This window comes from Pteropus alecto, unplaced genomic scaffold (assembly GCF_000325575.1).
Source record: "Pteropus alecto unplaced genomic scaffold, ASM32557v1 scaffold3, whole genome shotgun sequence".
In the NCBI taxonomy this organism is placed as follows: Eukaryota; Metazoa; Chordata; class Mammalia; order Chiroptera; family Pteropodidae; genus Pteropus; species Pteropus alecto.
In genome coordinates, this window is record NW_006442484.1 from 46883491 (window position 1) to 46910861 (window position 27371).

Sequence of the window (27371 nt, forward strand, 5' to 3'; positions counted from 1 at the left end):
GTTAAATAAATGAAAGAATGAACCTATTAAAATATGATCATTGTTTATTTTATCCATCCTTCAGTTTTTTGCCACATGAATAATCCTAGACTAAATTTGGTTTAAAGAATTGTGCTTTTCAGTTCTTAAGATGATAAATATACCTAAACCAATAAGAATCATAGCTGATTTGTTCCTCTTTGAAAGTTTATAAAATTTACTTTTAGTCTAAGAATTGCTAAAAGATATTAGAATTCCGAAGGGCATCACCATTTATCACTTACCCCAGTATTTAAAAAGTAGTGTTTTATATAAATATATATGGATGTGTGTGTACACACACACACACAACATTTACTAACAAATGTGTAGAATTTATATCGTGCATTGTATTAAACAGGTGGTTCATATAAAAATGGTAACACCTAGAGGTATAATAGAAAAAAGCTGTCAAGGACCTCGTATGTCAACAGGCCCTGATATTCATCACTTCATCATGGGATCTGAAGGTAAATATAACTGCAAATTTATTATGAAAAAATACAGCTTAGTGACTCAGTTTTGTGAAAATCTATGATGTTGTGGTATCAGATCTTTGAAAGAAAGACACATTTTATATATTTAAGGAATGGTGATTTTTAAAAAGTTTTATTACTTTAATTTAGTACTTCATTAAGTTTTTATTATAGGAACATCTTATTAAACTTCCTCTTACATTTTGCTTTTTTATAGTTTTAGAGACAGCTTGGTCTTTTTGGTTTTATTTGATTTTTCTTTTAGAGTTTTTAATCAATAATATTAAGAAAAGTACTTGTTAGGGTTTAAAATGGTTTGCTTTAGCATATTATAATATCCTTTTAATCTTGTCTGAATAATAGGGAGAAAGGACTGATAAAGTATTTTTTTTTGTCTTGTCTTTCTACAATTATGTCTTTTGTTATTGCTATTTGATTATTTTAAGAAATAGAATTTAAGATTCTGTTATTCACATATCTTTTAAAACTTGTTGGTCTTTTATTTTTTTATTACTTAAGTAATATCCTTTACTTGGGCTACTTGAAGTGTAGTTCTCTATTTTATCCAACACATTTAATTCCTATACCAACCTGGAAAAAAACTAACCTTCTAACCAACTAACTGTTATGTAAACACTATAAATTGTATGGTTAAGATGATCATGGGTTTATTTTTTAATTCATATAATGGTAGAAAGGATTACTCCTTAAATTCAAAGAAATAAGATAAAACAAGTGTTTCTGAATTAGCAGAGGAATTTGTTACTAACCTCAGAAGGTGGTACAAACTGAAGAAAATATTTTGGAAACATTTAGCTGTATGCATAGATAAAAAAACAGCCATATAATAAACTAGGATGTTGGGGCATAAATTCTAATCTTTGACACTAACATCAAGGAGGGAAAAAGTAACAAGCTACGTCTCTTAGAAGTCAACTACTGAGTTGATAACCAGTGGGATAGCTTAGTGACAAACCTTTGTCAAGATAATCACCCCATTATACTCTCTTCCTTTTCTGATCAGTATACTCTTCTATGGAAAAACAGAAAAGTTTTAATGAGAAAAATATAAAATGTTAAGTTCCTTCAAATAATATAGTTCTCTAATAAATATTCTGGAACTTCTTGTACTGTTACATCATCTAAAAGTTAAATAAAAGAATATAACTTTTTTGCTATCACATATCAGGTTAACAATTAGATATTAAAGCTGATAATTATTAATTATACTATAGATTTATATGTTGCTGGAGTCAACTCTATAAATATAAAATATCTTTTCAAGTAACATCAACACTTGAAACTATATGATTTTATTAACCAATGTCAGCCCAATAAATTTAATTTTAAAAAGTAACCACATCAAACATTTTTTTTATCTCATCAATTAGTATTTGGAAAATTCTCTTTGCTAGGTACTGTGCTGGCACACTCAGGACACAGGTAATAATAGACCATTATAATACAGTATGATAAATTCTCTGATAGAAATAAACACAGGAAAAAATATAGACAAAGGTCACATTAACGGGTACTTAAGACGTCTTCACAGAGAGGCCATGCCTGAAGTGGTCCATGAAAGTTGATAAAAAGAAAATAATTCCTGACAGATTTGAGGGAATAAGGTGGGGAGGGAGTTGTTCTACAGAGAGAACTGCATGTGGGCAGGCTTGGAAGTGAGAAAGAGCCAGTTGTTTAATATAATGGGAACATAAGATTTAATTGTAGGGTGAAGTGGGCAGCAGGTCTAGGGGCAGAATGGCAATGGTTATAGGGCGGTTGGAGAGATAATATGGTCTTTTATGCCTTTTTAAATAGTTTGAATGTTATCTAAAAGACTAGACTACCTTCCTCAATAGTAAATTAGTGAATAAATTTTAGGAAGGCAAAGTCGTTATAATGATAAAGTAAACAAAGAGATATGATTTATAAAAAATATATTCTAGGATAGATTACTGTATTTAAATGAGCTCTTATTATAAATACACATGCAGAATGCCATAATTTAAGAGCATGAACCATGAAATCTGTCAGATCTGGATTTCAGTCCTGGTTTCACCACTTAAATTTCTGTGACTTTGTGAAAATTAGGTAATTTTCTATGCCCAATGTCCTCAGCTATAAAATGTGAATAATAAAAGTATCCATCTTTATAAGCTTTTTGTGAGGATTATTTGAGATTCTGCTAAGCAGTTTATAAGCATTTAGTAAGTGCTCAGCAAATATTAAATTTATCACTATTGTGACTATTTATTATTTTGGCATTAATGATCTTTATAAGTGTATTTGTGATTTTCTAATCCCTATTTCTGTATGTATGTGGATATAGAGTCATCTTAATATAAGCCGGAGGACGGCATGTTCAGAAAAGTAATTTCTGTAAAATCATATTCTTTTATAAAATATTTTATCTTCTATTTTGAACTATCTAAATAACCTTCTCTGCCTTAAATGAGAACCATAAACTTTTCCTTGAGCTTTAGAAATATTTTGCTATAATTAAATCATCTGAGGACAATCTCGAATGCATCATCATTAAAAAGCCTATTTTCCCTACTAGGTTCCACATGTGACTAACCACATTAAGTTTAATGTTTTTGTCTTTTTGTTTTATGACTTTTTCATAATAATTTTTTTCAACAAGCAGCTTCTCATTTTAAGTGCTATAACATGATCAGCATAATAAAATTATAATAAATATTCAAATCATTTGAAATGCTTTGCATTCTTTTCCTATGTGTGGAATTTACTAGTAACTTATAATGATTCGTTCTTATTAGAAAATTGGTTAAAAGTACATTTCTTAATCCATGATCCACCCTTTAGCCTTTGCTCTAGAATGAAAAAATGAAATGCTTGCTATCAGGTCTTTTGTGTGGTTTTACTAATCATCTTTGGTTAAATAAATCTCATCCTTTACTAGATTCCTCAGGAAAGGCACGTTTGTATATCCCATGAGTTCTGAAATGTTCTAAACTGGGTGTTTTTGTGACCCGATACTTGCAGGACAGCTTGAGTGGATATAGTATCCTTGGGTCACACTTTACTTCCTTGTGTTTTGAAAATGCTGCTCCACTGTTGGTTTGATTTTATATGTTGTTTTAAAGAAATCTGATGCCTCTCTCCTGCCTTTGTAGTTTGTTTCCTCCTTTGCCTAGAGGCCTAGAGGAATTTTTTTTCTTTATTGTTAAAGTTTATTGCTTTTACATCTCAGAGTTTATTGTATACTGAGTCATTTGGCTCTGGTACCCAGTGGACCATGTATATTCAGATTTTCTTTTATTTGTGGATTTTTTGAGGGATTGTAGTATTAAATATTAGGGATTTTTTTTCCCTCATTGTTTTAATTTTTCTTCTTCAGGGACATCGTGTGTGTGTGTGTGTGTGTGTGTGTGTGTGTGTGTGTGTGTGTGTGTGTATGTATACGTATACATATATATATGATTTCCTTTACTTGTTTTCCATTTCAACCACTATTTCTCTGACCTTTTTTCTCTTTTTTTTTTTTCATTTTTATTCTTTTGGTTATTTTCCTGCATTTCTTCAGTGTCCTTTATTTAAAGTTTTCATTTGACTCTATTCTCTGTTCTCCTTTGGATACCATATAACTTAGCCTTCTTTTTTTATATATACATATGTTTTTGATGTTGTTGCTGCTGCTGCTGCCGTTCTATTTCTTACCTTAGTTTAGTCATCTCTTATTTCATTTTTTTCTTGTTTTTTGTCCATTTGTGTTTTTAGTGTTTATATTTCTGATTCAGGCATTTTTTCATATCTCCAAATACTTGTTTTACAATATTTAATTCAGTGTGAAATGCATTACAGTTTTCTTTAGGATCATGATTGGGGATTACTTTTCTCTTACAGAAAAGTTTTTATATTTTCCGACTTTTTGCAGTAGTTTTTTATGGATTTGGTCTGTTTTTTTTTCTGTTCCTGTTTATTACTTGGAAAGGGTTCCTAGTTTGAGAGTGTTCTTTGTTTTTGTCTGTGCAAATGCCAAGTCCTCCGCTACTCTCTACTTTTTCTTATGGAATCTTTTAAGCCTCTCCTTACTCAGTTTCTGCCCTTACAAGCCTACAGCAGATGGAGGGCTATAGAAGGTCTATTGGAATTTTTTCTTCTTATCTCTACTTACATGTAATTTGAAGATCATAGTGTTTTTTGTCTCCTAGTAATACCGAAAGTATAGGTCCTGTGTGATTTTGTTTTCCGTATTGATTTTTATGGCTTTTTAGGGGGAATAGTAGAAGGAGAAGAAAAATTCAGAATCAAATGACCGCCATTCTTCTCAGTCCTGAAGGCACCTGAAAGTATATTTTTAAATTATGAAATATTTCAAGCAAATACTTGCACTTTGAATAGCAATTGAAGCTTTTAATTTTCTTGAGAGCAAACATTATATGTGAAAATTATAAAACAGAAAATTTTTAAGTTTATTATGACAAATTTTTATTAAAACAGAAAGTGAATGACATATATTAGCCTTTATGATGGCACATTGCCATGGATTTACTTGTAAAAAATTACCTGAAGTGGATATAAAATATGGGTATAATGTGCATATAATGAAATGATAAGTAATCTAAGTTTTATATCACTCCACGAACATAATATACTCAGGAAAAAAGAATCAATAAATATAATAAAACCCAACACAAATGAGCCTTTGATGAAGTGAATTTAGATGTATCCATTTGTAATTAGCTTAATTTGAATATAAGTCCTAATGGAAGCTGCCATCTGTCAATCTGCATTTGGGACCTGGATGAATTTTGCTTTCACAATGGCACCTCCCTACAGAACTCATAGCTGGATAGTTGCACAACCTTGCTTTGGTCATTTCATTAACCTTGCAATAATGCAAAATATCATTTTACTAATTTTTTTTTTTAACCTCACTTATAGTATTATGCTGAGTTTACTACTTTAAAGTGCCTACTGTACAAATGAGGCAATATGGGTATACAGGAATTTAAGGCATGGTCACTTCTTACCAGTACCTTAGAATTCTTATATAGTATTAGAATTTTAAAGGAAGTTTGCTAATGTAAAGGGTGTGTGTGTGTGTGTGTGTGTGTGTGTGTGTGTGTATACATATATATTTAAATTAACATTTTGTATAAGTTATTACATGTACAAAATTAAAATATAATGTACTATGTGTTATTTAACCAGGGCCTCATTGTTTGTCATTTAAATGGTTTCTAATTTTTCTTTAGATTAAATTTAGATTGGATTATATTATATGCTGTAATTCAAAAAAATATTTTCTCATGGCTTTATTTTCAGATGCAAAGAAACATTTCATAAAAAGTTGAGAGCTTGGAATTTTTTGAAAGATAGTTTTCCTGTCTAAAATCAAAGCTCATACTGACCTATACTGGACTAGAATCTCGAGGGCAAGAGAGCTTTCTGATGTGACCCCAAAAAATGTTATATTTATCCTCATGCTTACATTTCCAGTTCTCTTTATTTCATACATTCAGTTTTGTTTTCTGAGGCACTTATTCTTTCTGACTTTTAGGAAGTCCAGCTATATGATCACCTAATCTAATAGTTCACAAGGATAATTTTTATAAATTTTAAGTAGTTTTAGCTACTAATCAGCTATTTAAGATGTTAACTCTGAAGTTTTCTTTGTAATTAATTCTGAGAATTAAATAATTTATATTGGTTATTCCTTTGGGGGGGGCAGCTTTATTGAGATATATAGTTCACATGCCATAAAATTCACTTAAAGTGTATCTCTTAGAAGTGATAATTCCCGAGGTTAGTGTTCGAGATTTTTTTCCGAGGCTAGGCAGTGTCCTCCTCACTGTTTCTTTTTCTCCCAGTTTTATTGAGAAATAATTGACATGCATCACTGTATAAAGTGTTCAGCATGATGGTTTGATTTACATATATTGTGAAATGATTACCACAGACAGGTTTAGTCAACATCCATCATCTCATATAGATAAAATAAAAAGAAAAAAAAATTTCTTCTTGTGATGAGAACTCTTAGGATTTCTTCTCTTAACTTTCCTATACGTCACACAGCAGTGTTAGGTATAGTCATCATGTTGTACATTACATTCCTAGTACTTATTTATCTTAACTGGAAGTTTGTACCTTTTGACCACCTTCCTCAAATTCCTCCTCTCCCCACGCCCCGCTCTGGTAACCACAGTCTGATTTCTTTTTCTGTGTTTGGTGTATTTTATTGTTTTTGTTTTATTAGATTCCACATATCAGTGAGATCATACAGTATTTGTCTTTATCTGACTTATTTCACTTAGCAGAATGCCTTCCAAGTCCATACAAGTTGTCACAAATAATAGGATTTCCTCAATTTTTATGGCTGAATAATATTCCATTGTGTGTATGTACATATGTGTGTATGTGTATGTACATACACATATATGTACCCCAACTTATTTATTCATCCAACAATGGACAATGAGATTTTTATGTATTTTGAAAATTAATCCCTTATCAGATACTTGGTTTGCAAATATTTTTTCCCATTCTATAGATTGTCTTTTCACGTTTTTGATGGTGTCGCTTGCTGTGCAGAAGCTTTTTAGTTTGATGTAGCCCCACTTGTTTTGATTTTGTTGCTTGTATTAAGGTCTGATTTCCAAAATACCGTTACCAAGATTCATGTAAAGGAGACTTTTCCTGTATTTTTTTCTAAGAGTTTCATGGTTTCAGGTCTTACATTTAAATCTTTAATTCATTTTGAGTTCATTTTTGTGAATGGTATGTGGCGGGGTCAAGTTTCATTCTTTTAAGATGAAAACCATTTATTAAAGAGACTGTTCTTCATTGGATGTTCTGGGTTCCTTTGTCAAATATTAGTTTACTGTATTGATGTGGGATTATTTCTGGGCTCTCGATTCTATTCCACTGGCCTGCTTGTCTGTTGTAATGCCAGTACCAGACTGTAGCTTTATAGTACTGCTTGAAATCAGGAAGTGTGATACCTCTGGCTGAGGATTTCTTTGGCTATTCAGAGTCTTTTGTGGTTCCCATCACCACATATTTTAGGAGTGTTTTTTCTGTTTCCGTGAAAAATGCCATTGGAATCTTGATAGGGGCTACGTTGAATCTATAGATAGCTTTTGCTAGTATTAACATTTTAACAATATTAGTTCTTCCAACCCATGAACATGGGATTTGTGTCTTATTGTATTTGTGTCTTTGACTTCTTTCATCAATGGTTTGTCATTTTCAGAGCAGAGAACTTTGACCTCCTTGGTTAAATTTATTCCTAAGTATTTTGTTTTTGATGTTTTTATAAATGGGATCAATTTTTTTTTTCAGAAAATTTATTTTTAAGGTATAAAAATGCTACCGATTTTTGTATGTTAATTTCGTATCTTGTAACTTTACTAAATTCATTGATTAATTCTAACAGTTTCTTTTGTTGTCGAGTCTTCAGGATTTTCTGTATATAACTATGTCATCTGCAAATAGAGACAGTTTTACTCCTTCCTTTCTAATTTTGATGCCTTTTTGTTTCCTCTCCTGATTGCTCTAGTTAGGACTTCCAGTATCCCCACTGTTTCTACCCAGGCAAACTAGCTGGTCTACAGTTTTGCCTACGTCACTAATAAATTTATCTACGTCCTCTCAATTGCTTTTTACCACATTCTCTGCTATTTTAGAAAGTGTTCTTAGGCTTGAACATCTCCATGCTCTATTGCAAATAAAATACTTTCTTTTGGGAAAGGATTAGGAGCTGTTTTATAGCTTATTTCTCCCCTCAGACAAAATCTTTGAGCCATGGCTCTGGAGGTAGGGGTGGGGACAATGGCATGCTTTTCTCTGAGGACACTCCTGCTTTAGGAGTCGAGTGCTGGGGGAAGGAGAAGGAAAGTAGGTCTTTTCGGTTTGTTTCTCCTGGCAAAATACCAGCTCTTTACAAACCAGGATAAGAGCAATTATGACCCTAGGATTAGTGTACTACTCAAAGTAGAGACTCTGTCCCACCAGTTAAGGCTGGGTGCAAGAAGTGAGCCCCTGCACCTCTTGGCTGGGGAGAGGAGGGAATTAGCCTCAATTAAAGGTAGCTGAGGGCCAGATGTTACATGGATAAAATCAAAGGTTTTTCTGAAATTAAGAAAATCTTCATGTATACATCCAAGAGAAAAGAGAGCACATGTCTACACAAAACTTGTACACATATATTTATAGTAGCAGTCATAGCAGCCAAAAAGTGGAAACCTGTGGAACTTTCAGCCTTACTCTCTGACCTCTGGGGAGGGGAGAGAGGCTGAATGTTGAATTAATCACCAGTGGCCAGTGGTATAATCGATCATGCTTATGTAATGAAACCTCCTTTAAAATTCCTAAAGTATGAGTTTTAGAGAGCTTCCCAGTTGGTGAACACATGGAGGTGATGGGAGGGTGTTGTCTCTGGAGAGAGCATGGAAACTGCACACCTTCTCCCATACTTTGTCCTATGCATCTCTTCTATCTGGCTGTTCCGGAATTGTATTCTTTATAATAAACTGGTAATCTAGTGAAAAAGAAAAAGTAGAACCCCAAATGTCCATCAACTGATGAATGGATAAACAAAAATGAGTTATACCATACGATAGAATAATAGGGTAGCAATTAAAAAAGAATGAAGTACTTAATACAGGCTATAACATGAACAAACCTTGGGAACATTTTCTAAGTGAGAGAAGCCAGTCACAAAAGACCATATATTTTGAGATTCTATTTATATGCAGTGTCCAGAAAAGGCAGATTTATAGAGACAGAAAATAGATTGGTGGTTGTTTAGGGCTGAGGTGGGGGTGCTGGGTGGGGAACGACTGTTCTGTGGATACAGGATTTCTTTTTGTGTATGATGAAAAGTTCTAAACTTAAATTGTAGTGATAGTTGCATATATCTGTGAACACACTAAAATCTACTGAGTTTAATACTTTAAATGAATAAATTTTATGGTCCGTGAATTATATCTCAACAAAGATGCTAAAAAAAAAGAAAGTCTAGTTGCTTTTGTTATCTTTAAAAATGTATAAGTTATATCTGTTTTTATTCAGATATTAATTGGGCCAAACTTATAGAGTTTTTGTGATTTTACAAGTCGTAATAGGGTCATATTTGATTTCTTAGTAGGAAATCATTTGTATATGTGATGAATGTATTGCGATCTGATATAATTTACTTTTTATGGACTCCATAGTTTTTAATCTGGTTATTATATATTGACATTATATTTTAGGTATGTTATAAATTTATTGAAAGCTTTGATTTTATGTGATACTTTTTTTTTCTAGTTTTGTAATTAAGTTCTAAAATTTCAAAGATTGCCCTCTGTTTTTTTAATGATTCTCAGAAAGTTTTTACTACTAATAATAATTTCTACCGTTTGTACATCAGAAACCACTGATTTGAAAAGGTTGGCTCGTAAATACAATTTTTAACCATGTCTCTTTAAAATTTTAGCATAGATATTTAGATCACATAGTTATATTTAACTTGTTTTTTTCCCTCTCCAATTTGTCCCCCACTACTCAATGTAATAAAGAAAAAATCTTTGTTTCATTGATAGTCCTCTTGTGCTATATATTTGTGATAACTTTTGTGTTTGAAATACCTGTTTACTTGTTTCTTACAAGGCCATCTCAGCATTGCATTTGTCATATATTTGTATGAATTCTTAGAGAAAAAAAGGCAAAGTGTAAATATTACCTCTAATCATTCTTCTATCTTCTTAAGTTCTCATGGGAGGTTAGGTTCTTTTTGCCCCAATAAATTGTTCTTACAGTAAAAATAGGCACACATATCAAAAGATACTTTTGTCTAAATGCATATGGGATGTAAAAACCTGTTGTTTTTCAAATATTTATTTTTCTTTTAATAAGTTGTAATACGTTTAAGACTATTTAAAAGTAACCTTCTTGGAGAAAGTTTACCTTAAAAATGTTTTAATAGATATATACATAACTAAGAAAAATATATTCTAAAAACTTTTTTTAGGAATTATAAAATTTTCTTAGTAGTTTTTTTAGAAAAACTTGAGTAGTCATTGTTCTCACACAGAATAGATTAAATAGACTTAAATATGAATACTACAACAAATTGAATAAATAGAAAAGTAGATTTAAATGTGACTTAGAAAATGGCCTGTGATATATTGGATTATCTCCCTTCTTTTTCAGGAACTCTTGGTGTGATAACAGAAGCTACAATAAAAATCAGACCAGTCCCTGAATACCAAAAGTATGGCTCAGTAGCTTTCCCTAATTTTGAACAAGGAGTAGCCTGTTTAAGAGAAATTGCAAAACAGGTAAAAAGAAAAGAACCCATTCATATATATTTACATTTTTTAAATTCTGTATAATTGATTTTGCTATGTCACATGTAATCTTAATATTTAGTTATGCTATATTTGTGGTTTTTACCCAGTCCTATATGAAAAGGTAATGTAAAATCATCTCTTTAAGTGCAGTTGCTATTTCTTTCAGTAATTATACACCTATATTTTGGTTTAAAGAGTGCTGTACAATTTTAAGCCAAGGTAAGATATATACTTGGGTTGATGACTTCCAATAACTGCCTTTTATTGAATATTGTTTTCTTAAGTTATTTTGGGGTAGGATATTTTGTGATTAATTAAAATAATCTTTAATTTTTCCTAAGACATTTACTGAAATTAAATGGCTGAATATCAGTGGCCCCCAAATTTAGACATTATGTATAGGAATCAAACTTTATCAGATTTTAGAATGTGCTGCTAGTAGGCCTAACTATGTTCTATAATATTACCTAAGCTATAGCTTAAATTAAGTAGTATAATATAGAATAGCATAATATAATAGAGAACTCCCATTTTCCCCTCCCTACTTAAAAAAATATATTATCAAGGGTTTTTAAAAGACTAGATAATTCCAAATAATTTTATTTCTGTGCTTAGTTCTGTGTGGCAATTTTTTCATTTCTTTAAGCCTTTGGTTCATCGTTTGAACTACAGCAGTTTGTGAAAGATTCCTATTTCAACATTTACCAGCAGGAAGACAGTTAAGGGAATATACTTCATCCTCTTCTTGCTTTCTCTGAACTCCTGGAGTTCTTTGATACTTCCATCGGCTATACTGGACTAGAATCTTGAGGGCAAGGGAGCTTTCTGATGTGACCCAGAGCAGTATGGAGGGAGGATCTGATAAGACAAAGGAATTATATCTGTCAAGTACTCCATATTCATTGTGGACTTTGCAAGTACTGAAATGGAATTGGTGAAGAGTTGTATCTTCCCACCATCTCAAGAGAACCACTATTAATGTTTTAAAAAAATTTTAAATGGGCAAAAAAATGTTATATTTACCCACATACTTACATTTCCGGTTCTCTTTATTTCATACGCTCAGTTTTGTTCTGAGACACTTATTCTTTCTGACTTTTAGGAAGTCCAGCTATATGATCACCTAATCTAATAGTTCACAAGGATAATTCTTATAGATTTTAAGTAGTTTTAGCTACTTATCAGTTAGATTGCTTCTCTCATCAAAACTTAGCCATAGGCTTCTTAAATTTGATTGTCTTACTCTTGGGTAGGGGGAGAGTTTAAAAAGAAGTGTAGTCTTGGAATGAACACTCTTGAACTTGTGGCAGGTTACTTTGATGGAGTTAAAGTAGATATGAATGTTAACAGTTGACATCCTTACATAAGAGCTTCTAATTCCCTAGAACTTTGGGGATATTGTGTTGTGGTTAGGGAGCTAAATATATAGTATTATGCTGTGTTTGCTAAAATAATGAGATGGCAGCAATATTTAAAAACAGGATGATTGAGTAAAAGAGGGATTAGGGATAAGTTTTAGGAGTGAATATCTGAGCACTGAGCAGTGAAGTTCAAGTAGTTTTGATACTTGTTGGTAAAACTTTTCATCACGTAAAGGCCAAGGAAAGTAACTTCAAATTTAAGATACCTCAGATATTAAGAAGTAAAAGAATTACTTGCAGAGGATTATGGTATTAAGTTAATACTAAGAAAAATGGGAAGCTAGGATTTTTTTCTTTGTTTGTTTAAGAAAATAACCATGGATTTACCGATTAAAAATCAAAACCAAACCAAACATTTTCAATGAAGAGATTACATGTTCTTGTTAATTTCAAATCTTCCTTAACGAGTGATTTTTTTATCCAGTTTTTTGACTTTGTTTTGTGATTTATTTTTTTGTATTAAGAACTTTTATTTTTATTTTCTTTTTGTCTTTATTAAGCTTGACTATTCCCCACCCCCAAAGCTTTATTATTAAAGATATCATTCATATTATCACTTGTCCAAGTTTGAATGACATTTTTCAACTGACCATTATTGCTTCCATTTTTTATAGCAAAATAAACATAAATGCCAAATTAGATTTAAAAGAGTAATTATAAAATTTATAAAACTGGTCTGATTTGTATGTATTTTCAACAGAAGGTCTTAATGAGGTCACATTCAGTTTACGATGATCGTCTATGCTCCTGCACAGAATCTCCACTCAGTGGAGAACAGATGTAGTCAACTCCCATTTGCCCCAAGAATACTCACCTGTAGTGCTTGCGGCTGCAGCGTTCTCCCTGAGATAACTTGCGGATTACAGTCCTAATCTTACTCCCAAAACTTGCCATGAAATATCTCATTCTTCTTATTATTTTAGCAGCTTTCGTATATCAATAATCTTTGGAAACAAATGACATTATTCTATTTATAGCATTCGGTTTTTAGTAGTGGTATTTCCATTTACAAAATATAGTAATTCTTGATCACTGAAAATGTCAAATTCTAGAAAACATAGCATTCCTAAGTGTGATGTTAAATTAACGCTGGCAGCGAGCTGCATTTTTTTCTAAATGGGAAATGGGTTCAAAAAGTGTTGTTATATGATCTTTGGAGTAGAGATAAACATATCTTTTGCTTTCCTGAATGCCCTATCTGCTCTTCCACATTCTAAATACATGTAAATATATTTTAGGTTTTATTAGTGAGAAATAATGTACAAATGTATTAAAATCTTAAATTTATAATTTTGACTGAAAATATTGGATTTAAACATAATAGTTGGTACAATCTGATGTAGTTTTTTTTTTTTTGTCACAATTTAATATGCCCTTGATAGAAGGTAATAGAGAATTACTTGTGCTAATGAAAAGCAAGGGGTGAAATTTTCTTTCATCCTTGAATAAGTCAGTAAAAATTGCCCTTTTTTTGTTTTTAAAAATTCTTTGGGTATTCACACACAATGACCATAATCTAAAGTCACTACACAAACCTATATTGAATTACTTTGGAATAAATAAAGGTGATGATTGATAGAAAGTGCTACCCTGTGGTTAAAAAGCATATAAAAAAACCCCAAAACTTTCTAATCTATAGTTTTAATAATTAGGTTCTTTGTACTTAATAATTGACAATTTTTAGAGATAAATACCAGGTGACTAGAAAGCTTGCCTTTTTTGAAACTGATTTAAGAGCCTAGATAATATTTTATTCTCAAATATTGCTCTTATGAATGAAACAATTGAGATATCTCACTGTTTGGGGAACCTACATATTTTACTCCTATTATAATGCACGTGTAGAGAGGCATGAATGTTTGCCTTCCCTGGAAATGGGTAAATGCTAGCAAGGTTTAGGGATATTCACATATTAGTTTATACAATGTACAAATCTCATATGTCAAGAATGGTACTGTATGTACTGCCCTACTCTGTAATAGTATCCTCAGGCAGAAAAATTGAGAAAATTTTAGGTTTTGGCACTAGTCATTGTTCAATTTACGATTTGGATTTTCAGCCGATAGCAGAGGAATTAAGATCCATTAAAATAGACAACGGTACATGTTTTATGATTGTGCCAAATTCCTGATTGAATAATGAGTTGGCTGCTTGTAATTCCTCACTGTCATTTCATAGCACTTCCATTTTTGCAGTATTTTCAGACTCCAGTTGCTTTTGAAATGAGAAACTGTATTTTGGATGAGTATCTTTTGGAAAGGAGCATACATGATCACGAATAGCAAAATGGGCTCTTTTATTTTCATCGCTGTTCTTACTGAAGGAAATAAATTGAGCGACCTTATACTGACAGCAGAAGGATTCTACTAAGGTCTCTCTTCATCTGATCTTTGTCCATGTGAGGCATTGTCCTCTTTCAGTACTTCACTACTTTGTGAGGAACTAGAAAGGAAGATTTAGTGGAAGATTAATGTGATTCTATCTCATAAATGCCAGTCCAGTATAATTTCCAGCTTTACTCAGTAGATGGGTAAGTGACTTTTAAGACTGTCTCAGAAAGTAGATTTTCTACTGTAGCCTCTCAAGAGGGAGAAAATTATGTTTTTTAATCAGAATATTGGTGTCAGATGTAATATTTTATAATTTCTTTTACTGTTTTTAAAATGACTTGAAAGGAAAACCGAGTGTTGAAACAAGCTCAAAAGTAATTTTTGAAGTTTGAGTTTTTTTCTCCCCCCAATAAACACTTAGGAGTTATGCCTTATGGTATTAGAAAGAGGAACATTTGTTCCATTAAGAAGAAACATTGACTGTATGTATGGCACAGATTAGTATACATCCCTCTGAAAACTGTATTTCTCAATATCAGAACTAGGTTTTTAGAATTATAGATTAAATTTCAGCTTTCTCTCACTACCTTTTAACAAAGTGTGGCCCTTTCTACATATCATCACTTTTACTTTAAACAAACAATTTTAAACTGATAGGGTGTTTTTTTTTTCTAGTGAATATAGACCACGATTTGGGAAGAAATACATAGTTCATGTCTGACATCTCAGTATGTCATATCTCAATTCTGAATTGTTCTGTTTTCACCTGGATTTATTCTGGAGGGGTTCAAATAAATTGAAAGTAATTAGGTTTTGCATTTACACTATACAATATTTAAAACTTCTTTCTATTCAGTGGCAATTCTTAAAAATAATTTGTTACATAGAGAAAATGGAATTGTTATTTTAAATCATTTTTGTAATCATATCTTTTCCCCTTTCTGAAACAGAGAGAATAACCTAGCCAAATGTTTGGTTAATTGAATTCTTTACTCTGTAATATGGCAAAATGTATTAAACTTGAGGATAGTTATAAGACATGCTCTTGACCAGGAGCTACTCAGTGCAAGTCATTACACCTTTACTAAACTGAAAACGTAAATTTATGATTAGGAGACTATTTGGCTTTAACTTTTGGCCCTTCCCTTAATATAAGTGGAGGGAAATATCTACTCTATAATACGTATTATTTTATTCTTTACAACCAAGAGATATTTCTCTTGTTAAAAATAGTTCTTGTTGTTTACAATGTAGACTCCTGGCTGTAAGCCAGTATGTCATTTCCAGTAAGACTAACCAGTTATATCAATAGCCTTAAATATTATATGATTTGATCTGTGATATCAATACTGGTTTATTAGAAGAAGGACTGATTCTGTCTACATTTTAAGTTTTATATCTAGAAATTTGCATTTAACAAAATTCTCTCACATCTTTTTTTGAACTTTTTTATTTTGTGTCTTTTATATGAGATATTATGGTCTTAACTTTATCTCTAACAGTGCATTGGATATTATATAAGTTAAATAGATACGGTTCCTGTCTTCTAATGATTACTAAGGATGTTGCCTATTAAGACAAATTTTCTGTGTTTAAATTTTTGTGTAGCTGTACACAATGGTTTGGCTTTGAACCACTGGCTTCTGGTACAGTATGAGATTAGTAGACTATCTACAGAATAGTTTATGGCTCAGAAATTTGGGCTGTTCTAGAATTTCCACAGAAAGTATAATCTACTTGGAGAAACAAACCTTTTCAATTCAAAGATTCATTCCTTAACCAAGATACCAGAGAAGTAGTACTACCATTCAGTATTTATATGTTATAGTTTATTCTTATGAAGTTAGAACAGTAGAAATTCTGCAGACAGTTAAAATATGTTAATATTGAATTTCATTTGCCAGTAACTAGTAAACTAAGGGATGTCTTCTTGAATAATGTATCTTATCTGAAGTGTAAGTTCCAATTTTCTCTGTGACCAGAAAGAGATGACTTGGCTCTATGAAAACAAATTTTACAGAAATTTTTTCATGTGATTTTCATAGGGACTGTTTTTTGGAGAAAATAGTTAAATTGAGAAATCTGTTGCTTTTTAACTTAGTTCAGAGAATTTTACTAGGTAAATAAGACTAATTAGAGTGATTGGTTTTTTTTTTTTTAGGTTTTATGTTCAAGTAAATTCCTGGTTGTAGCTTTATTACAGGGAAGAAATTGCCAGCCGTTTGACTTAGTCTTATACACATGCTTTGAGGCCAGTGTGGTTTATTTCTTCTTTGCTCAGATAGTGATATTTCTTTATTAGTTTATAAAGAATCTTTGCTCAGATAGTGATATTTCTTTATTTATAAAGAGTTTCTCATATCTTTTCAGACTAAGTATAAAGTACATTTTAGGTACAATTCAGGTGATACTAGAGATTCTAGTAAGGGCACATTTATTATAGTAGGAAGGAAATCAATTATTTCATTAACTTCAGTTCAAGTATGCAATTTTTGTTTGAATTCCTTGAATTCCCTGAATCTATCATTAACCCACCATTAAACTTGATAAAAATATTCTCTCTCAGGTTAGTTCTGATCACCTACCACCAGGGGTCACTTTAAATCAAGGACCCTTTTCCCCTTTCCTAATCTGTGATACTCTTAGTGTAGCCTAGTTGAATAGCATAGGACTGAATTTAGAGTTCAGATTCTCAGAATTTTCGATATCTCTAACCTTTAAAGGAAATACTTTGAGTTTTTTTTTAAAATCTACCAAGTTAGTTTTATAGCAATTGAAACATAATCTTGATTAGCTGTATGTATAGTAACCCAGAATGTTTTTTAAATTACAGTAACATTATTTTGGTCTTTTGATTATAGGAACGTCTATTTAATTAGCTCCATTGTGACAACTTTTAATTTAAAATTCTAAGAAACTTTTTTGCTTTATATTTTTAGAATGATGCACAATGATTTACAAATTATCCATTGCCAGAGTATTGCTATCTTTTGAGTGCTTTACCTCTGAGAATTTACTTTTGACAGTAATTGAAAAACTTCATTTTACTGACTTTTAAAAAAATGTGGCTCTAAAAAATGTGAGATTTAATAAAGCTATTGATTTGATTTTGATAATTTTTGAAAAGTGTTGAAAACTAATTTAATATTTATTATCTAAATGCAAAAACTTTCTTTAGTGTCTTATTCTTTTTTGATAGTATAGTTCTGTAACCACCTACTCTGCCTTAGTATAAATAGGAACAGTGGATGACTAACTAGTTTTTGTGACTCAGCTGTCAAGTTAAAATCATGTTCAATATAATCGAATATTGGTTGCTATATGTAGCAAGTGCCCTGAAGTTTTCTTACTTATTTTTCCAACTCTTTCATTTGTAGATTTTAAGCATACAGAATCTTTGAAAGAATAGTATGGTGATCACCTGTATGTCCATCTTGCATATTCAACAATTAACCTTTTGCTCCATTTAATATGCTTGTGTATATATTTTCTGGACTATTTGAAATTAAGTTGAAAACATTATCACACTTGACCTCTAAGTACTTCTAAAAATAAAGGTGGTGTTCTCTATAACCACAATACCGTTATCATGTCTAAGAAAATCAACAGTAATTTCTTAATGTCATCTAATACTCATTCTATAATCAGTTTATTCTAGTTGTCCCCAAGTGTATTTTGTGGGTAATGTTTTCAAACCAAGATTTCATCAAGGTCTGTATATTGTATTTTAATTGTTTCAGAGATGGAATTCAGCTAGAAATTTACTAAATATAATATACTTTTTTTTCCATTTTCTGTTGTATGTGTGCCTATTCTGTTTTTTTTTTTCCCCCACTTAAAAAAAAAACAACCTGCTATAGATATAGGTGAAGTAGAATCTGGGTGGCAGTAGGAGATAGAATTTACAAGTTGTTGGTAAGAATTTAAAATGTTTTTTTTCCCCCTAATGACAGAATGGCTCTAAATTCTTTCTCATGGTTTACTGATATGCTTAAACCAAACCATATAAATATGTATATTATATGATATTGTACTTATTTTATGAAGAAAAGAAACACAATCTAATCAGGCTTCATATATTTTATTAGAAGTGGTGTCCCAATTTTAATAAAAACATTTCAGGAAAATTGATTTTCCTTTAGTGTTTTCAAAACCGATAACATTTTTAGAAGCATTAACCCAACTACGTTTATACCAAGATTTGACATTGCTCAGATTGGAGATATTTTATAAATATATTCTTTTAATAAGATTAGGAAATAGTAAGTAAGATTGTTTTCATGTATTTTTTTGTTTCAAATATGATTTTAGCACATTCTCTGCCTCTGTCTCTTTCTGTCTCTCTGGACATATTTCTATGTGTTTTAAGTGGTTTTTTTTAAGACACCGTGTGATATATTTGAAATGTTGCTCATCTAACAATCATCTAGCCTCTGACAAGTCTTTTAACCTCTCTGGTTCTTATGTCCTCACCTGTAAAATGGGGATAATACTAGTTCTGCTACCCTGACAGGGCTGTTTCTTATATTAATAAAGACATATGAAAGCAGCTTACAAACATCGGATACTGTAAAATAAAGGCAATAGGTTATTGTTATGCTGTTTATATAAAATTATGTGATATTTTCTTTAAATTCGTCGGTGACTTTTTAAAATATAAATTGAATTATCTCACCTTTAGTATCAGAGGTGAGTAAATAAGTTGTATAATATTCAGAATAATAATCTGAATAGTTATTTTGTAGGGTGAAAGAAAATGTATATGTTTCGTTGTTTTAAACATTTTTATGTTCAATTAAAAGCAAATAATATCAAAAATGTTAAAACACAGTTAAGATGTGTATTAAGTTTGATGCTTTTGAGTGATTCTCATAATCTCAACATTGTGTTAGTACAAGTTTTACTGATAAATGATATTACTCTGAAGATAAATGTTTTAAAAGTTTATGACACTAGTTAAAATTTTGTGGTCTGAAAGCAGCCTCTTGGTAGCAATTTAACCATGTTAAAAATTTATATAGAAAATTAAAATCCCATTTAGGGTGCAGCTCACTTTAATTCTATGGAAAAATTGTAGCTAACTTAAATCTCGCTAGTATTTGTGTTGTAGTATTTTAACATTACAAAATTAATAGAATATCTGCTTTTCTTGTTTTTCTTTTTTTGCAGCTTTTATCATGTACCTAAATAAATATAACACTGGTACAGTTTTAGATGTTTTAGATACATAATCTTATGCTTCACAGTTTTGTTGCTGTTTTCATACAAATAACCTTGAAAGATCTTGGAATTCTGGACACTGTCTGATAGTGTTTTTGTTTTATTTTGTTTTGTTTTAATAGATTATGAGAAGGGACAAAAGGAAGGAACAATTCCTAGACTTATCAATGAAGACATCACAGATAGTTTTTTAAAGTGCTTTGGTTCATAAAAATTCTACTCTCATCATCCTTAGTTTAAAAGAATATAAGAGCCTGATGACACATTATAGTTTATAAATGACATAATGCTGTAGGCATTGATTTTAGTCTTTAAAATTTCTACTTTGTTCTAAAATAATTCACTTTAAGACCTAGTAGTTTTAAAGATATTTCCATAGGTCTTTGCTAGGCATTAAGCAGATTTTGTTGCAGATAAATTAAAGATCTGGCTACATATGTATGTATGTTTTATGTATGTAGATTTCTCCTCTCCAAATATTTAGTGGAAGCCACTGATGTTTTATTTGTCTTCATAAAATTACATAAAAAGTTAACTTTCTGTACATATTCTTAGGAACTAAGCTCTTGATCTCAAATACAGAAAATGTACCTGTCTAGCTTTTTTACCATATTAAATTTGCATCACATTTTTGCTCTTCTTAAAACAGAGATGTGCTCCTGCATCTATTCGCCTCATGGACAACCAGCAGTTTCAGTTTGGTAAGTAAGAAGTGGTCATTTTAAAATCTGCTCATTAAGCTACAAAAATTTATGAAACACCAGTTATGTGCCAGGAAGAGTACTAAGGGCAGAGCTAGAAAGATGAATTTCATAGTTCCTGCCCTTAAGGAAGCTCTTCGTCTAATGAGGACAGTTATATAAATGAATGAGTGCACAGTGTTGGAGGTGCTGTGAAAGAAGGCCACACTGGCTGCCCCATTGTGCAACTGCAGGTTAGTTGATCCTGCTTGATTTTGCTTGAGGTTGGGGTGGAGAGTCAGGAAAGACTTCTTAAAGGAAGGTGATGCTTGAGCTAAATCTTAAAAAATGAATAGAAATTTGCCTGAGATGGTCTCTTCTCTTCTCCTTTGCTACTAAATTTGTTTGCTTATCAGCAAAAAATAAGTTGTAAAACTTCAGTGTCATATTTTAATTCTATGTGGCCCAAATAGGAGACAGTGAGAGTTGTTAAGAGAGACAAAGCTGGATGGTAGACTAGGGCTTTGCAGGATAGATTTGGATTTTATCTGGTCAGCAGAGGAATTTCTTTGTAGAGGGAATAACAAATCAACTTTACATTTTAGAAAGCTCATTCTGCTAGGATTATGCAGGGTGGATTAGAATGGTAAAAGCATGGAGGAGAAGTTGAAACAGTTCAAGAGACAAATTTGGGGGGCCTTGATACAAGGCAGCGGCAACGGAGATAGAGAGTAAAGGACGTTTGTCAACTGAATGTAGAGGTTAATTAAAGGCAACTCTCAGATTCCTGATTTGCTGATTGGATTTGGAGAATAATAGTCTAGAAGAGATGATGATTTTGTGGAAAAGACATCATCACAACGGGTTGTATTTAAGGTGCCCTTGGAATATTCAGGTGGAGAATGCATAGCATTTAGCTGTGTTTCTTTTTCTCCCTATTTTACTTAAAGTATTGAACTTTCTGGCACAATTTATCATCTTTCCAAGTCTAGTTTTATTGTTTTTCTATATTTTCTATATACTGAGATTTAGTTGAGATTTAAGTTTATAGAATTTAAGTACCCTCAAAACAGTAATGAAATTATGGGAATGTTTGCTCAATAATAAATACTAAAGGCTACGATAGGCAGACTTTTGTTTGTTCTAAGAGTAGCTTAGATTTCAGTTTAAGTCAGAATGGTTATTATAAGTTAAATGAAAACTAAGGAAGTCAGGTATATAACATATCAAAATTGGTTTTAAATTAGAGTCTTCTAAGTCACAGGCTTTTATTTAAGTAAATTACTTTCAAACTACTGTACTACTGATAAAAGTCTAAGATAAGTGTGTCCTATAAATAATGAAATAGTTAAATCAAATGAAAATCAAGACTCCTGTGTGTTTTGGCCTGCAGAGATCTAGGTCTTAGGAGAACTATATACCTGATTGATGACCATTATCCATTTATATGCTGCTATTGTAGTAAAATATGTTAGACATAGACACCTTTGTAAAATTAACTATGATTTGGCGAGATTTTATTTATAATTGAGATCTATAACAATTTAAAGTGAAGGTTTAAAGGAAAGATCTTTCTGGCTATCGGTCATCCCTGTTTCACATTATCATTACTATACTTAGGAATATGCTTTAAGGTAGGTTCTATTCTCTTTGATTATGTCTCTTCTCCTTTTGCCCTTACTTGACCACCAAAGTCATCCATTGGAAATACACATCTGATCATGCTCCTTGGCTGTCAATAATCTTACTGGTTTTTCAGTGCCTATGGAAGCCTTTCCATCTATATTTCTCATCATGGCTCTGTGATCAAGCAACTAAAGAGTAACGTTTAGCACAGTAAGGGGTGTCCAGAACTTTGACCTAGCTATATGGCCGGTTGGTCGTATTGGTTCTTAACAAAGCACAAGTTTTATTCTTAGTTAATATTTTTAATATCATTCCTCTGATAGAACCGTAAACATTATATTGAAATGAAATGTTTTCAGCATATTGAAATAATATATATCATTGAGTATATTGAAATGATCTACATATTTCCCCTGTAAACTAAAGTTTGTCAAATTTGGAGGATAATTCTCATTCATTTTTATATCTCTTTCACTTGTCACATAATAGGCACTTACATGGTGATTGACTTAGTCATCAAATTAGCAAAAGAGGTTGGACGAATCTTGCATAGCACATAGCGTAGTGCTAATATTAAGCACATTATCAATAGCACAGTTTATCAAATATCTCCTGACAACTGTTCCTCAAGGTGGTATCCCTGTTACAAAGACTCAAGGCTAAATATTTTAGCAAAGTCCATAAGTCACATGTGGTAAAGCTGGGTTTGAACCCAAATCTGTCCGACTCCAACGCCCAAGACTTTTTCTACTGTCTCAGATCACTTCTTTGAAATGTAGATATTTATTAAATCCTTTAAAATTATTTAATTAACACTATAACAACACAATTCACTAATCAAACTGTCTAGCTAGTAAATTTGGAAACTGGTTCCTTCATTTACCATAAAAGGTAAAACACAATAGCTGGAATATATTTAGAATGTAATTAATTTGATAGGCAACATTTAAGAATAAGTGAAAAAAATAATAAGCTGAGTTAATACTAATGCTTGACCCACTTAAAAGTTAGTAGCACTGTTATAATAATTAGGCTTCAGAGCTATCACATCAACTCAGTATCAAGGATATATGTGACTTCCTCCTACTAGTGTGGAAACTAGTGCATATAAATTTCAATGTGTTAGATGAATAAATCTTTAAGGATTATTCCACATCGGAGTAGTAACATTTGAAGTCCTCACACCTTGTGTAAAGATTATGTGGATCAGAAGATGTTTATGAGGAACATATAATTTCGGTTGCTTGCAAGAACACAACATATATACTCATACATTTATGTTTATATATTTATTTCCAATTGTTAAAATAGGATGAATTCATTTGTGACAGGAAGTGAATATTTTGATAATATGTTATTTTTAACTTTATATGTGCTAGAAATGGTATCTAAAGCACTGGTTATGCTAGAGGAAAAAAAAACCCAAACAAACCTTTGGAGCCAGTAGCCCCCAAAGATTGCTAGGTTGACCTCTTATCTATTCTGACCTTCATTTTTGTTTTGTTTTGTGCTTTGTCCAGTTATAGCATTGATATCTAACTCTTGTTACTTCATGTAGATTTCATGTTAGTTGCTGGTCTTTTATGTAACATTTTCCTATTCAATAAAAATGTAATAAATATTACAAATTCAGCCTCACTTTAAAAAAAAAAAAGATCAATGGGAAAAAGACTGAAAGTAATAGTTTTTTTCCACGGAAATCTTTTTTTGTTTGCTTTTCAAAAACCTAGTTTGCTATTTATACCTATTTTAAAGAAGAGACTCACATTTTGAAAATAAACAAACAAAATCCCAAAGCTTTTAAAAAATAATAATAATAATAAGCTTTTTATTTAGTGATAATATTCGATGTACTCTAGAGGCTTTAAAATTCTTTATAAAAACTCTACATAAATAGTATGCCACATTTTTCTAAATCAGTCTCATAGCACTAAGGCCAGATGCATGATTTTTAAATGTAACAGTCATGGGAGTTAAGAAGTTGCTACTCTGAAAACAATGAGAAAACAGTAAAAAACTTTCACTCGATTAAGCTCAATCCTCAGGCAAAGATGTTAATTTAACAGACTCTGAGACACCATTTATGTTATTTTGGCAATTTTAACTCTCTGGGTGTGATGAAGGAAGCAGTTTTATACCAAGAATTCTGGATGAATTAAGAATTAATTAAGAAACAACCTTAAACATGGTATTGACTCCATATTTGGATATAGTTCTGAATGGTTTCTGCATAATTAAAAAAAAATAAAAGTAAAACCAGTCACCATCAGGTGGTCTTAATGAAATAAAAATTAATGAAGTGATTTTACTGACTATAAACTATACCATTGAAAGATAACCTAAACTGTGTAGTATTAATTACATATGGTAATTTGAGTTTTAAAAAAAAACGAAGAAGGGGTTTTGTAAACAAAAAGTTGTGACTTTTGAAAGAAGATAAAGGTAAAAGATGTAGATATTAACATTAATATCTAATACACATAACAGAGAGATTTAAAAAATTAAAGTTGTGAAAATTGTTCACCTTTTAGGATATAAGTTAAATTAGCCTCTTGTTCTAAAAAAACAAAATTTGTTATTTAAAATGCTAATTTTTTTTTCTTCTTAGGTCATGCACTTAAACCTCAGGTTTCCTCTATTTTCACATCATTTTTGGATGGTTTAAAAAAGTTTTATATTACAAAGGTAAGAATTTTTATAAAATGCTAAAATTTTAAATGCTTAGGATTTTAATTGATTTTGTTTCCTTCTTTCTCCCCTTCACATGAACCTGTTATGTTTTTCCAGGTTGCCATGTACATTTCATAACTATTATTTTTCATATTGAAACAAATATTTTATCAAGTAAATTAATGCTTTCAATTTCAGAAATTTTAATTTTTTTCAGGTTTGAAGTTCTTAAAAATAACACTGTATTAAACAGTTTCATGCATATAACACTATAGTTTGAATTTTTTCCTTTATAGTAGATATCTAGAAGTGAAATACAAGTATATTCTTTTTTTAACTATTAATTGCTGAATTCCTTTCCTATGTTTATACCAGCTTATATTACTGCTAGCAATACATATGTGCCATTTTTTTTGTTGCATTCTTTCTGTTGCTTGTGAGATTTTTGTTTTGTTATGTTTTAAATTTACTGAATCCAGGGAGGAAAGGGAAATAGTACTTTATTTTAGTTGATGTTTCTTGAAATTCCAATTAGGCTGACCATTTCCCTGTATTTCTTAAATATAATTTTTGTATGAATTAGCTGAATATGGTTATTTTTTCAGGAGTGGCAGCTTCATGTTTTTTTTCTTGGTGCTTTGGTGTGTGCCCTATGAGTAATGGAATTTTTAGATACCTTTGTCATAATGTTGTAAATAATTTTTCCAGTCAGGTAACTAAATAAAAGATTTTTTTTTTTTTGGTGCCCAAGTTTCAAATTTTTATCTTTACCTGTGATTATTTAGTTATTTCTGAGCTTAGAAAACCTTCCTTCCACCAGAACTATGATTAGGATAATTTTTCTCTCTATTACTTTTTTTGTTAAATGGGAATTAAAAATTTTTCGTCTTTATTAACTATTTGAATTTTTTCAATTTTATAATGTGAGATAAAGTTCTAAATTACTCTTTATCTCCTCTTCCTCCAACTGCTAACCAGTTGTGACAGCGCCATCAACTAATCCCTGCTTCTCTTTGATTTGCCATGTCTAAGACATCTTACATACTTATCCAAGAAATAGACTCTGTCTTTTGTTCTTAAAAATGTAAATGGATTTAATTTCTGTAGGTCTAGTTCTTCCCCCTTGTTTCTTGTGCTTTATCTCGTTATCACTATCACCTGCCTGTTTATTATTCTAGAAAAACTTTAGAAACTGTTCTCTGTTTTAGAAAGTCCATCTAGATTTTTATTAGAATTGAAATAAAACTAGTTTATCAATTTGGGCAAGGTTTATAATACTTAGTTTATACATTTAGAAACATGTATCTTTCTCATCTTTTTTTAGACATGTTTTCATAATGAAATTACATTTTCTTTCCAATTTATTCTTAGATATCTTGTTTTTTAATTTTATGCATAAGGTCTCCTTTGAAAATATTATTTAATAAGAAGTTATTATAGTATATAAGAATGTGGTTGGTTTTTATTCTCTCCCACCTTACATCTTGCTACTTTATTATATTCCATCATTTTGGTAGTTTTGATTATTACATTTATAATTTTTACAAGTTATTTGTTGTGTTTACATACCAATATATAATTACAATTGGCACTATGGCATACTTTGAACCGAAATGTTTTTTCATAGTTTTACTATACTATAATGACCTGAATAGGTGCATTAAGCATTCTTTGACATCTAAAGTTCCAAAGGTCAGGCTTTAAAGAGTTGATGTGTTTGAGCCCAAATCAGAAGGAAAAAGATCAAAATGAATTTTGATTTATTATTTGTAGAATAAGACTTATCTATAATAATAATTTTTTTCTTTGTAGTTTAAAGGATTTGATCCAAATCAGCTAAGTGTCGCTACATTATTGTTTGAGGGGGACCGTGAGAAAGTTCTTCAACATGAAAAACAAGTATATGACATTGCTGCAAAATTTGGGTATGGCTTTAAGTTCATAATGCCAAGAGAAACTTAAGCTAAAATTCTTTTATCTCCAAGCAGTTGTTGATGTACCATTTCTAGTATTATATTTGTAGTGATATATGATAGTCAACTTAAAATGTTGTGTTGGTTTACTCTCAAAATTTGTAGGAAGTTAGTTTGGTATGTTGCTCTTACTTGTCTAATCATATATATGATATATTAAATATTTTATTGTATTTTTCCATTAATGCTAATAATATTTGCTGTTGTGCTAGAGTGGAATGGGAAAAATTCCTTGTCATGTTACTGTTTAGTGGTAATAGTATATGTATAAAACATGCCAATAGTATGTTTTTAAAAGGAAATTGTGTTTAATCAAAAGTTTTTGATAAATTACCTATATCCCACCCCCTGTCACTTATTGTTTTGTGCTGGTATAAAGAAACAGAAAACATTTCACATCTATAACCAACTGAATAATGATTGGGTGGTTTCTGTCTGTCTGCTTGATGGATTATATGATTGATCGATGGGAACTGTAGTGAAAATGCCATTTATCAGGACTACATTTTTTTTTCTTTCCTTTTTAAGTACATAAACTAACAGTTTTGTGGACCATCTCTTTTATTTTAAAATTTAAAATATATCATACACATTATGCTTAATTTTTTTGAGTTCTTTGTGAATATTTACTTTTATTCCTGGTGTTTTTTATTTTA

The 27371-nt window shown here is 31.0% G+C and overlaps 1 protein-coding gene across 1 annotated transcript in view; it reads left to right on the forward strand.

Moving 5' to 3' along the window:
* AGPS (alkylglycerone phosphate synthase) overlaps positions 1-27371 on the forward strand; it is a 117858-nt gene that overhangs the window by 56191 nt on the left and 34296 nt on the right. Inside the window, exons 10-14 of the mRNA XM_006921234.3 lie at positions 380-488; positions 10656-10783; positions 20416-20467; positions 24681-24757; positions 26555-26667. Coding sequence (XP_006921296.2) covers positions 380-488; positions 10656-10783; positions 20416-20467; positions 24681-24757; positions 26555-26667 — 479 coding nt within the window. The remainder of the gene's footprint in view (positions 1-379; positions 489-10655; positions 10784-20415; positions 20468-24680; positions 24758-26554; positions 26668-27371) is intronic.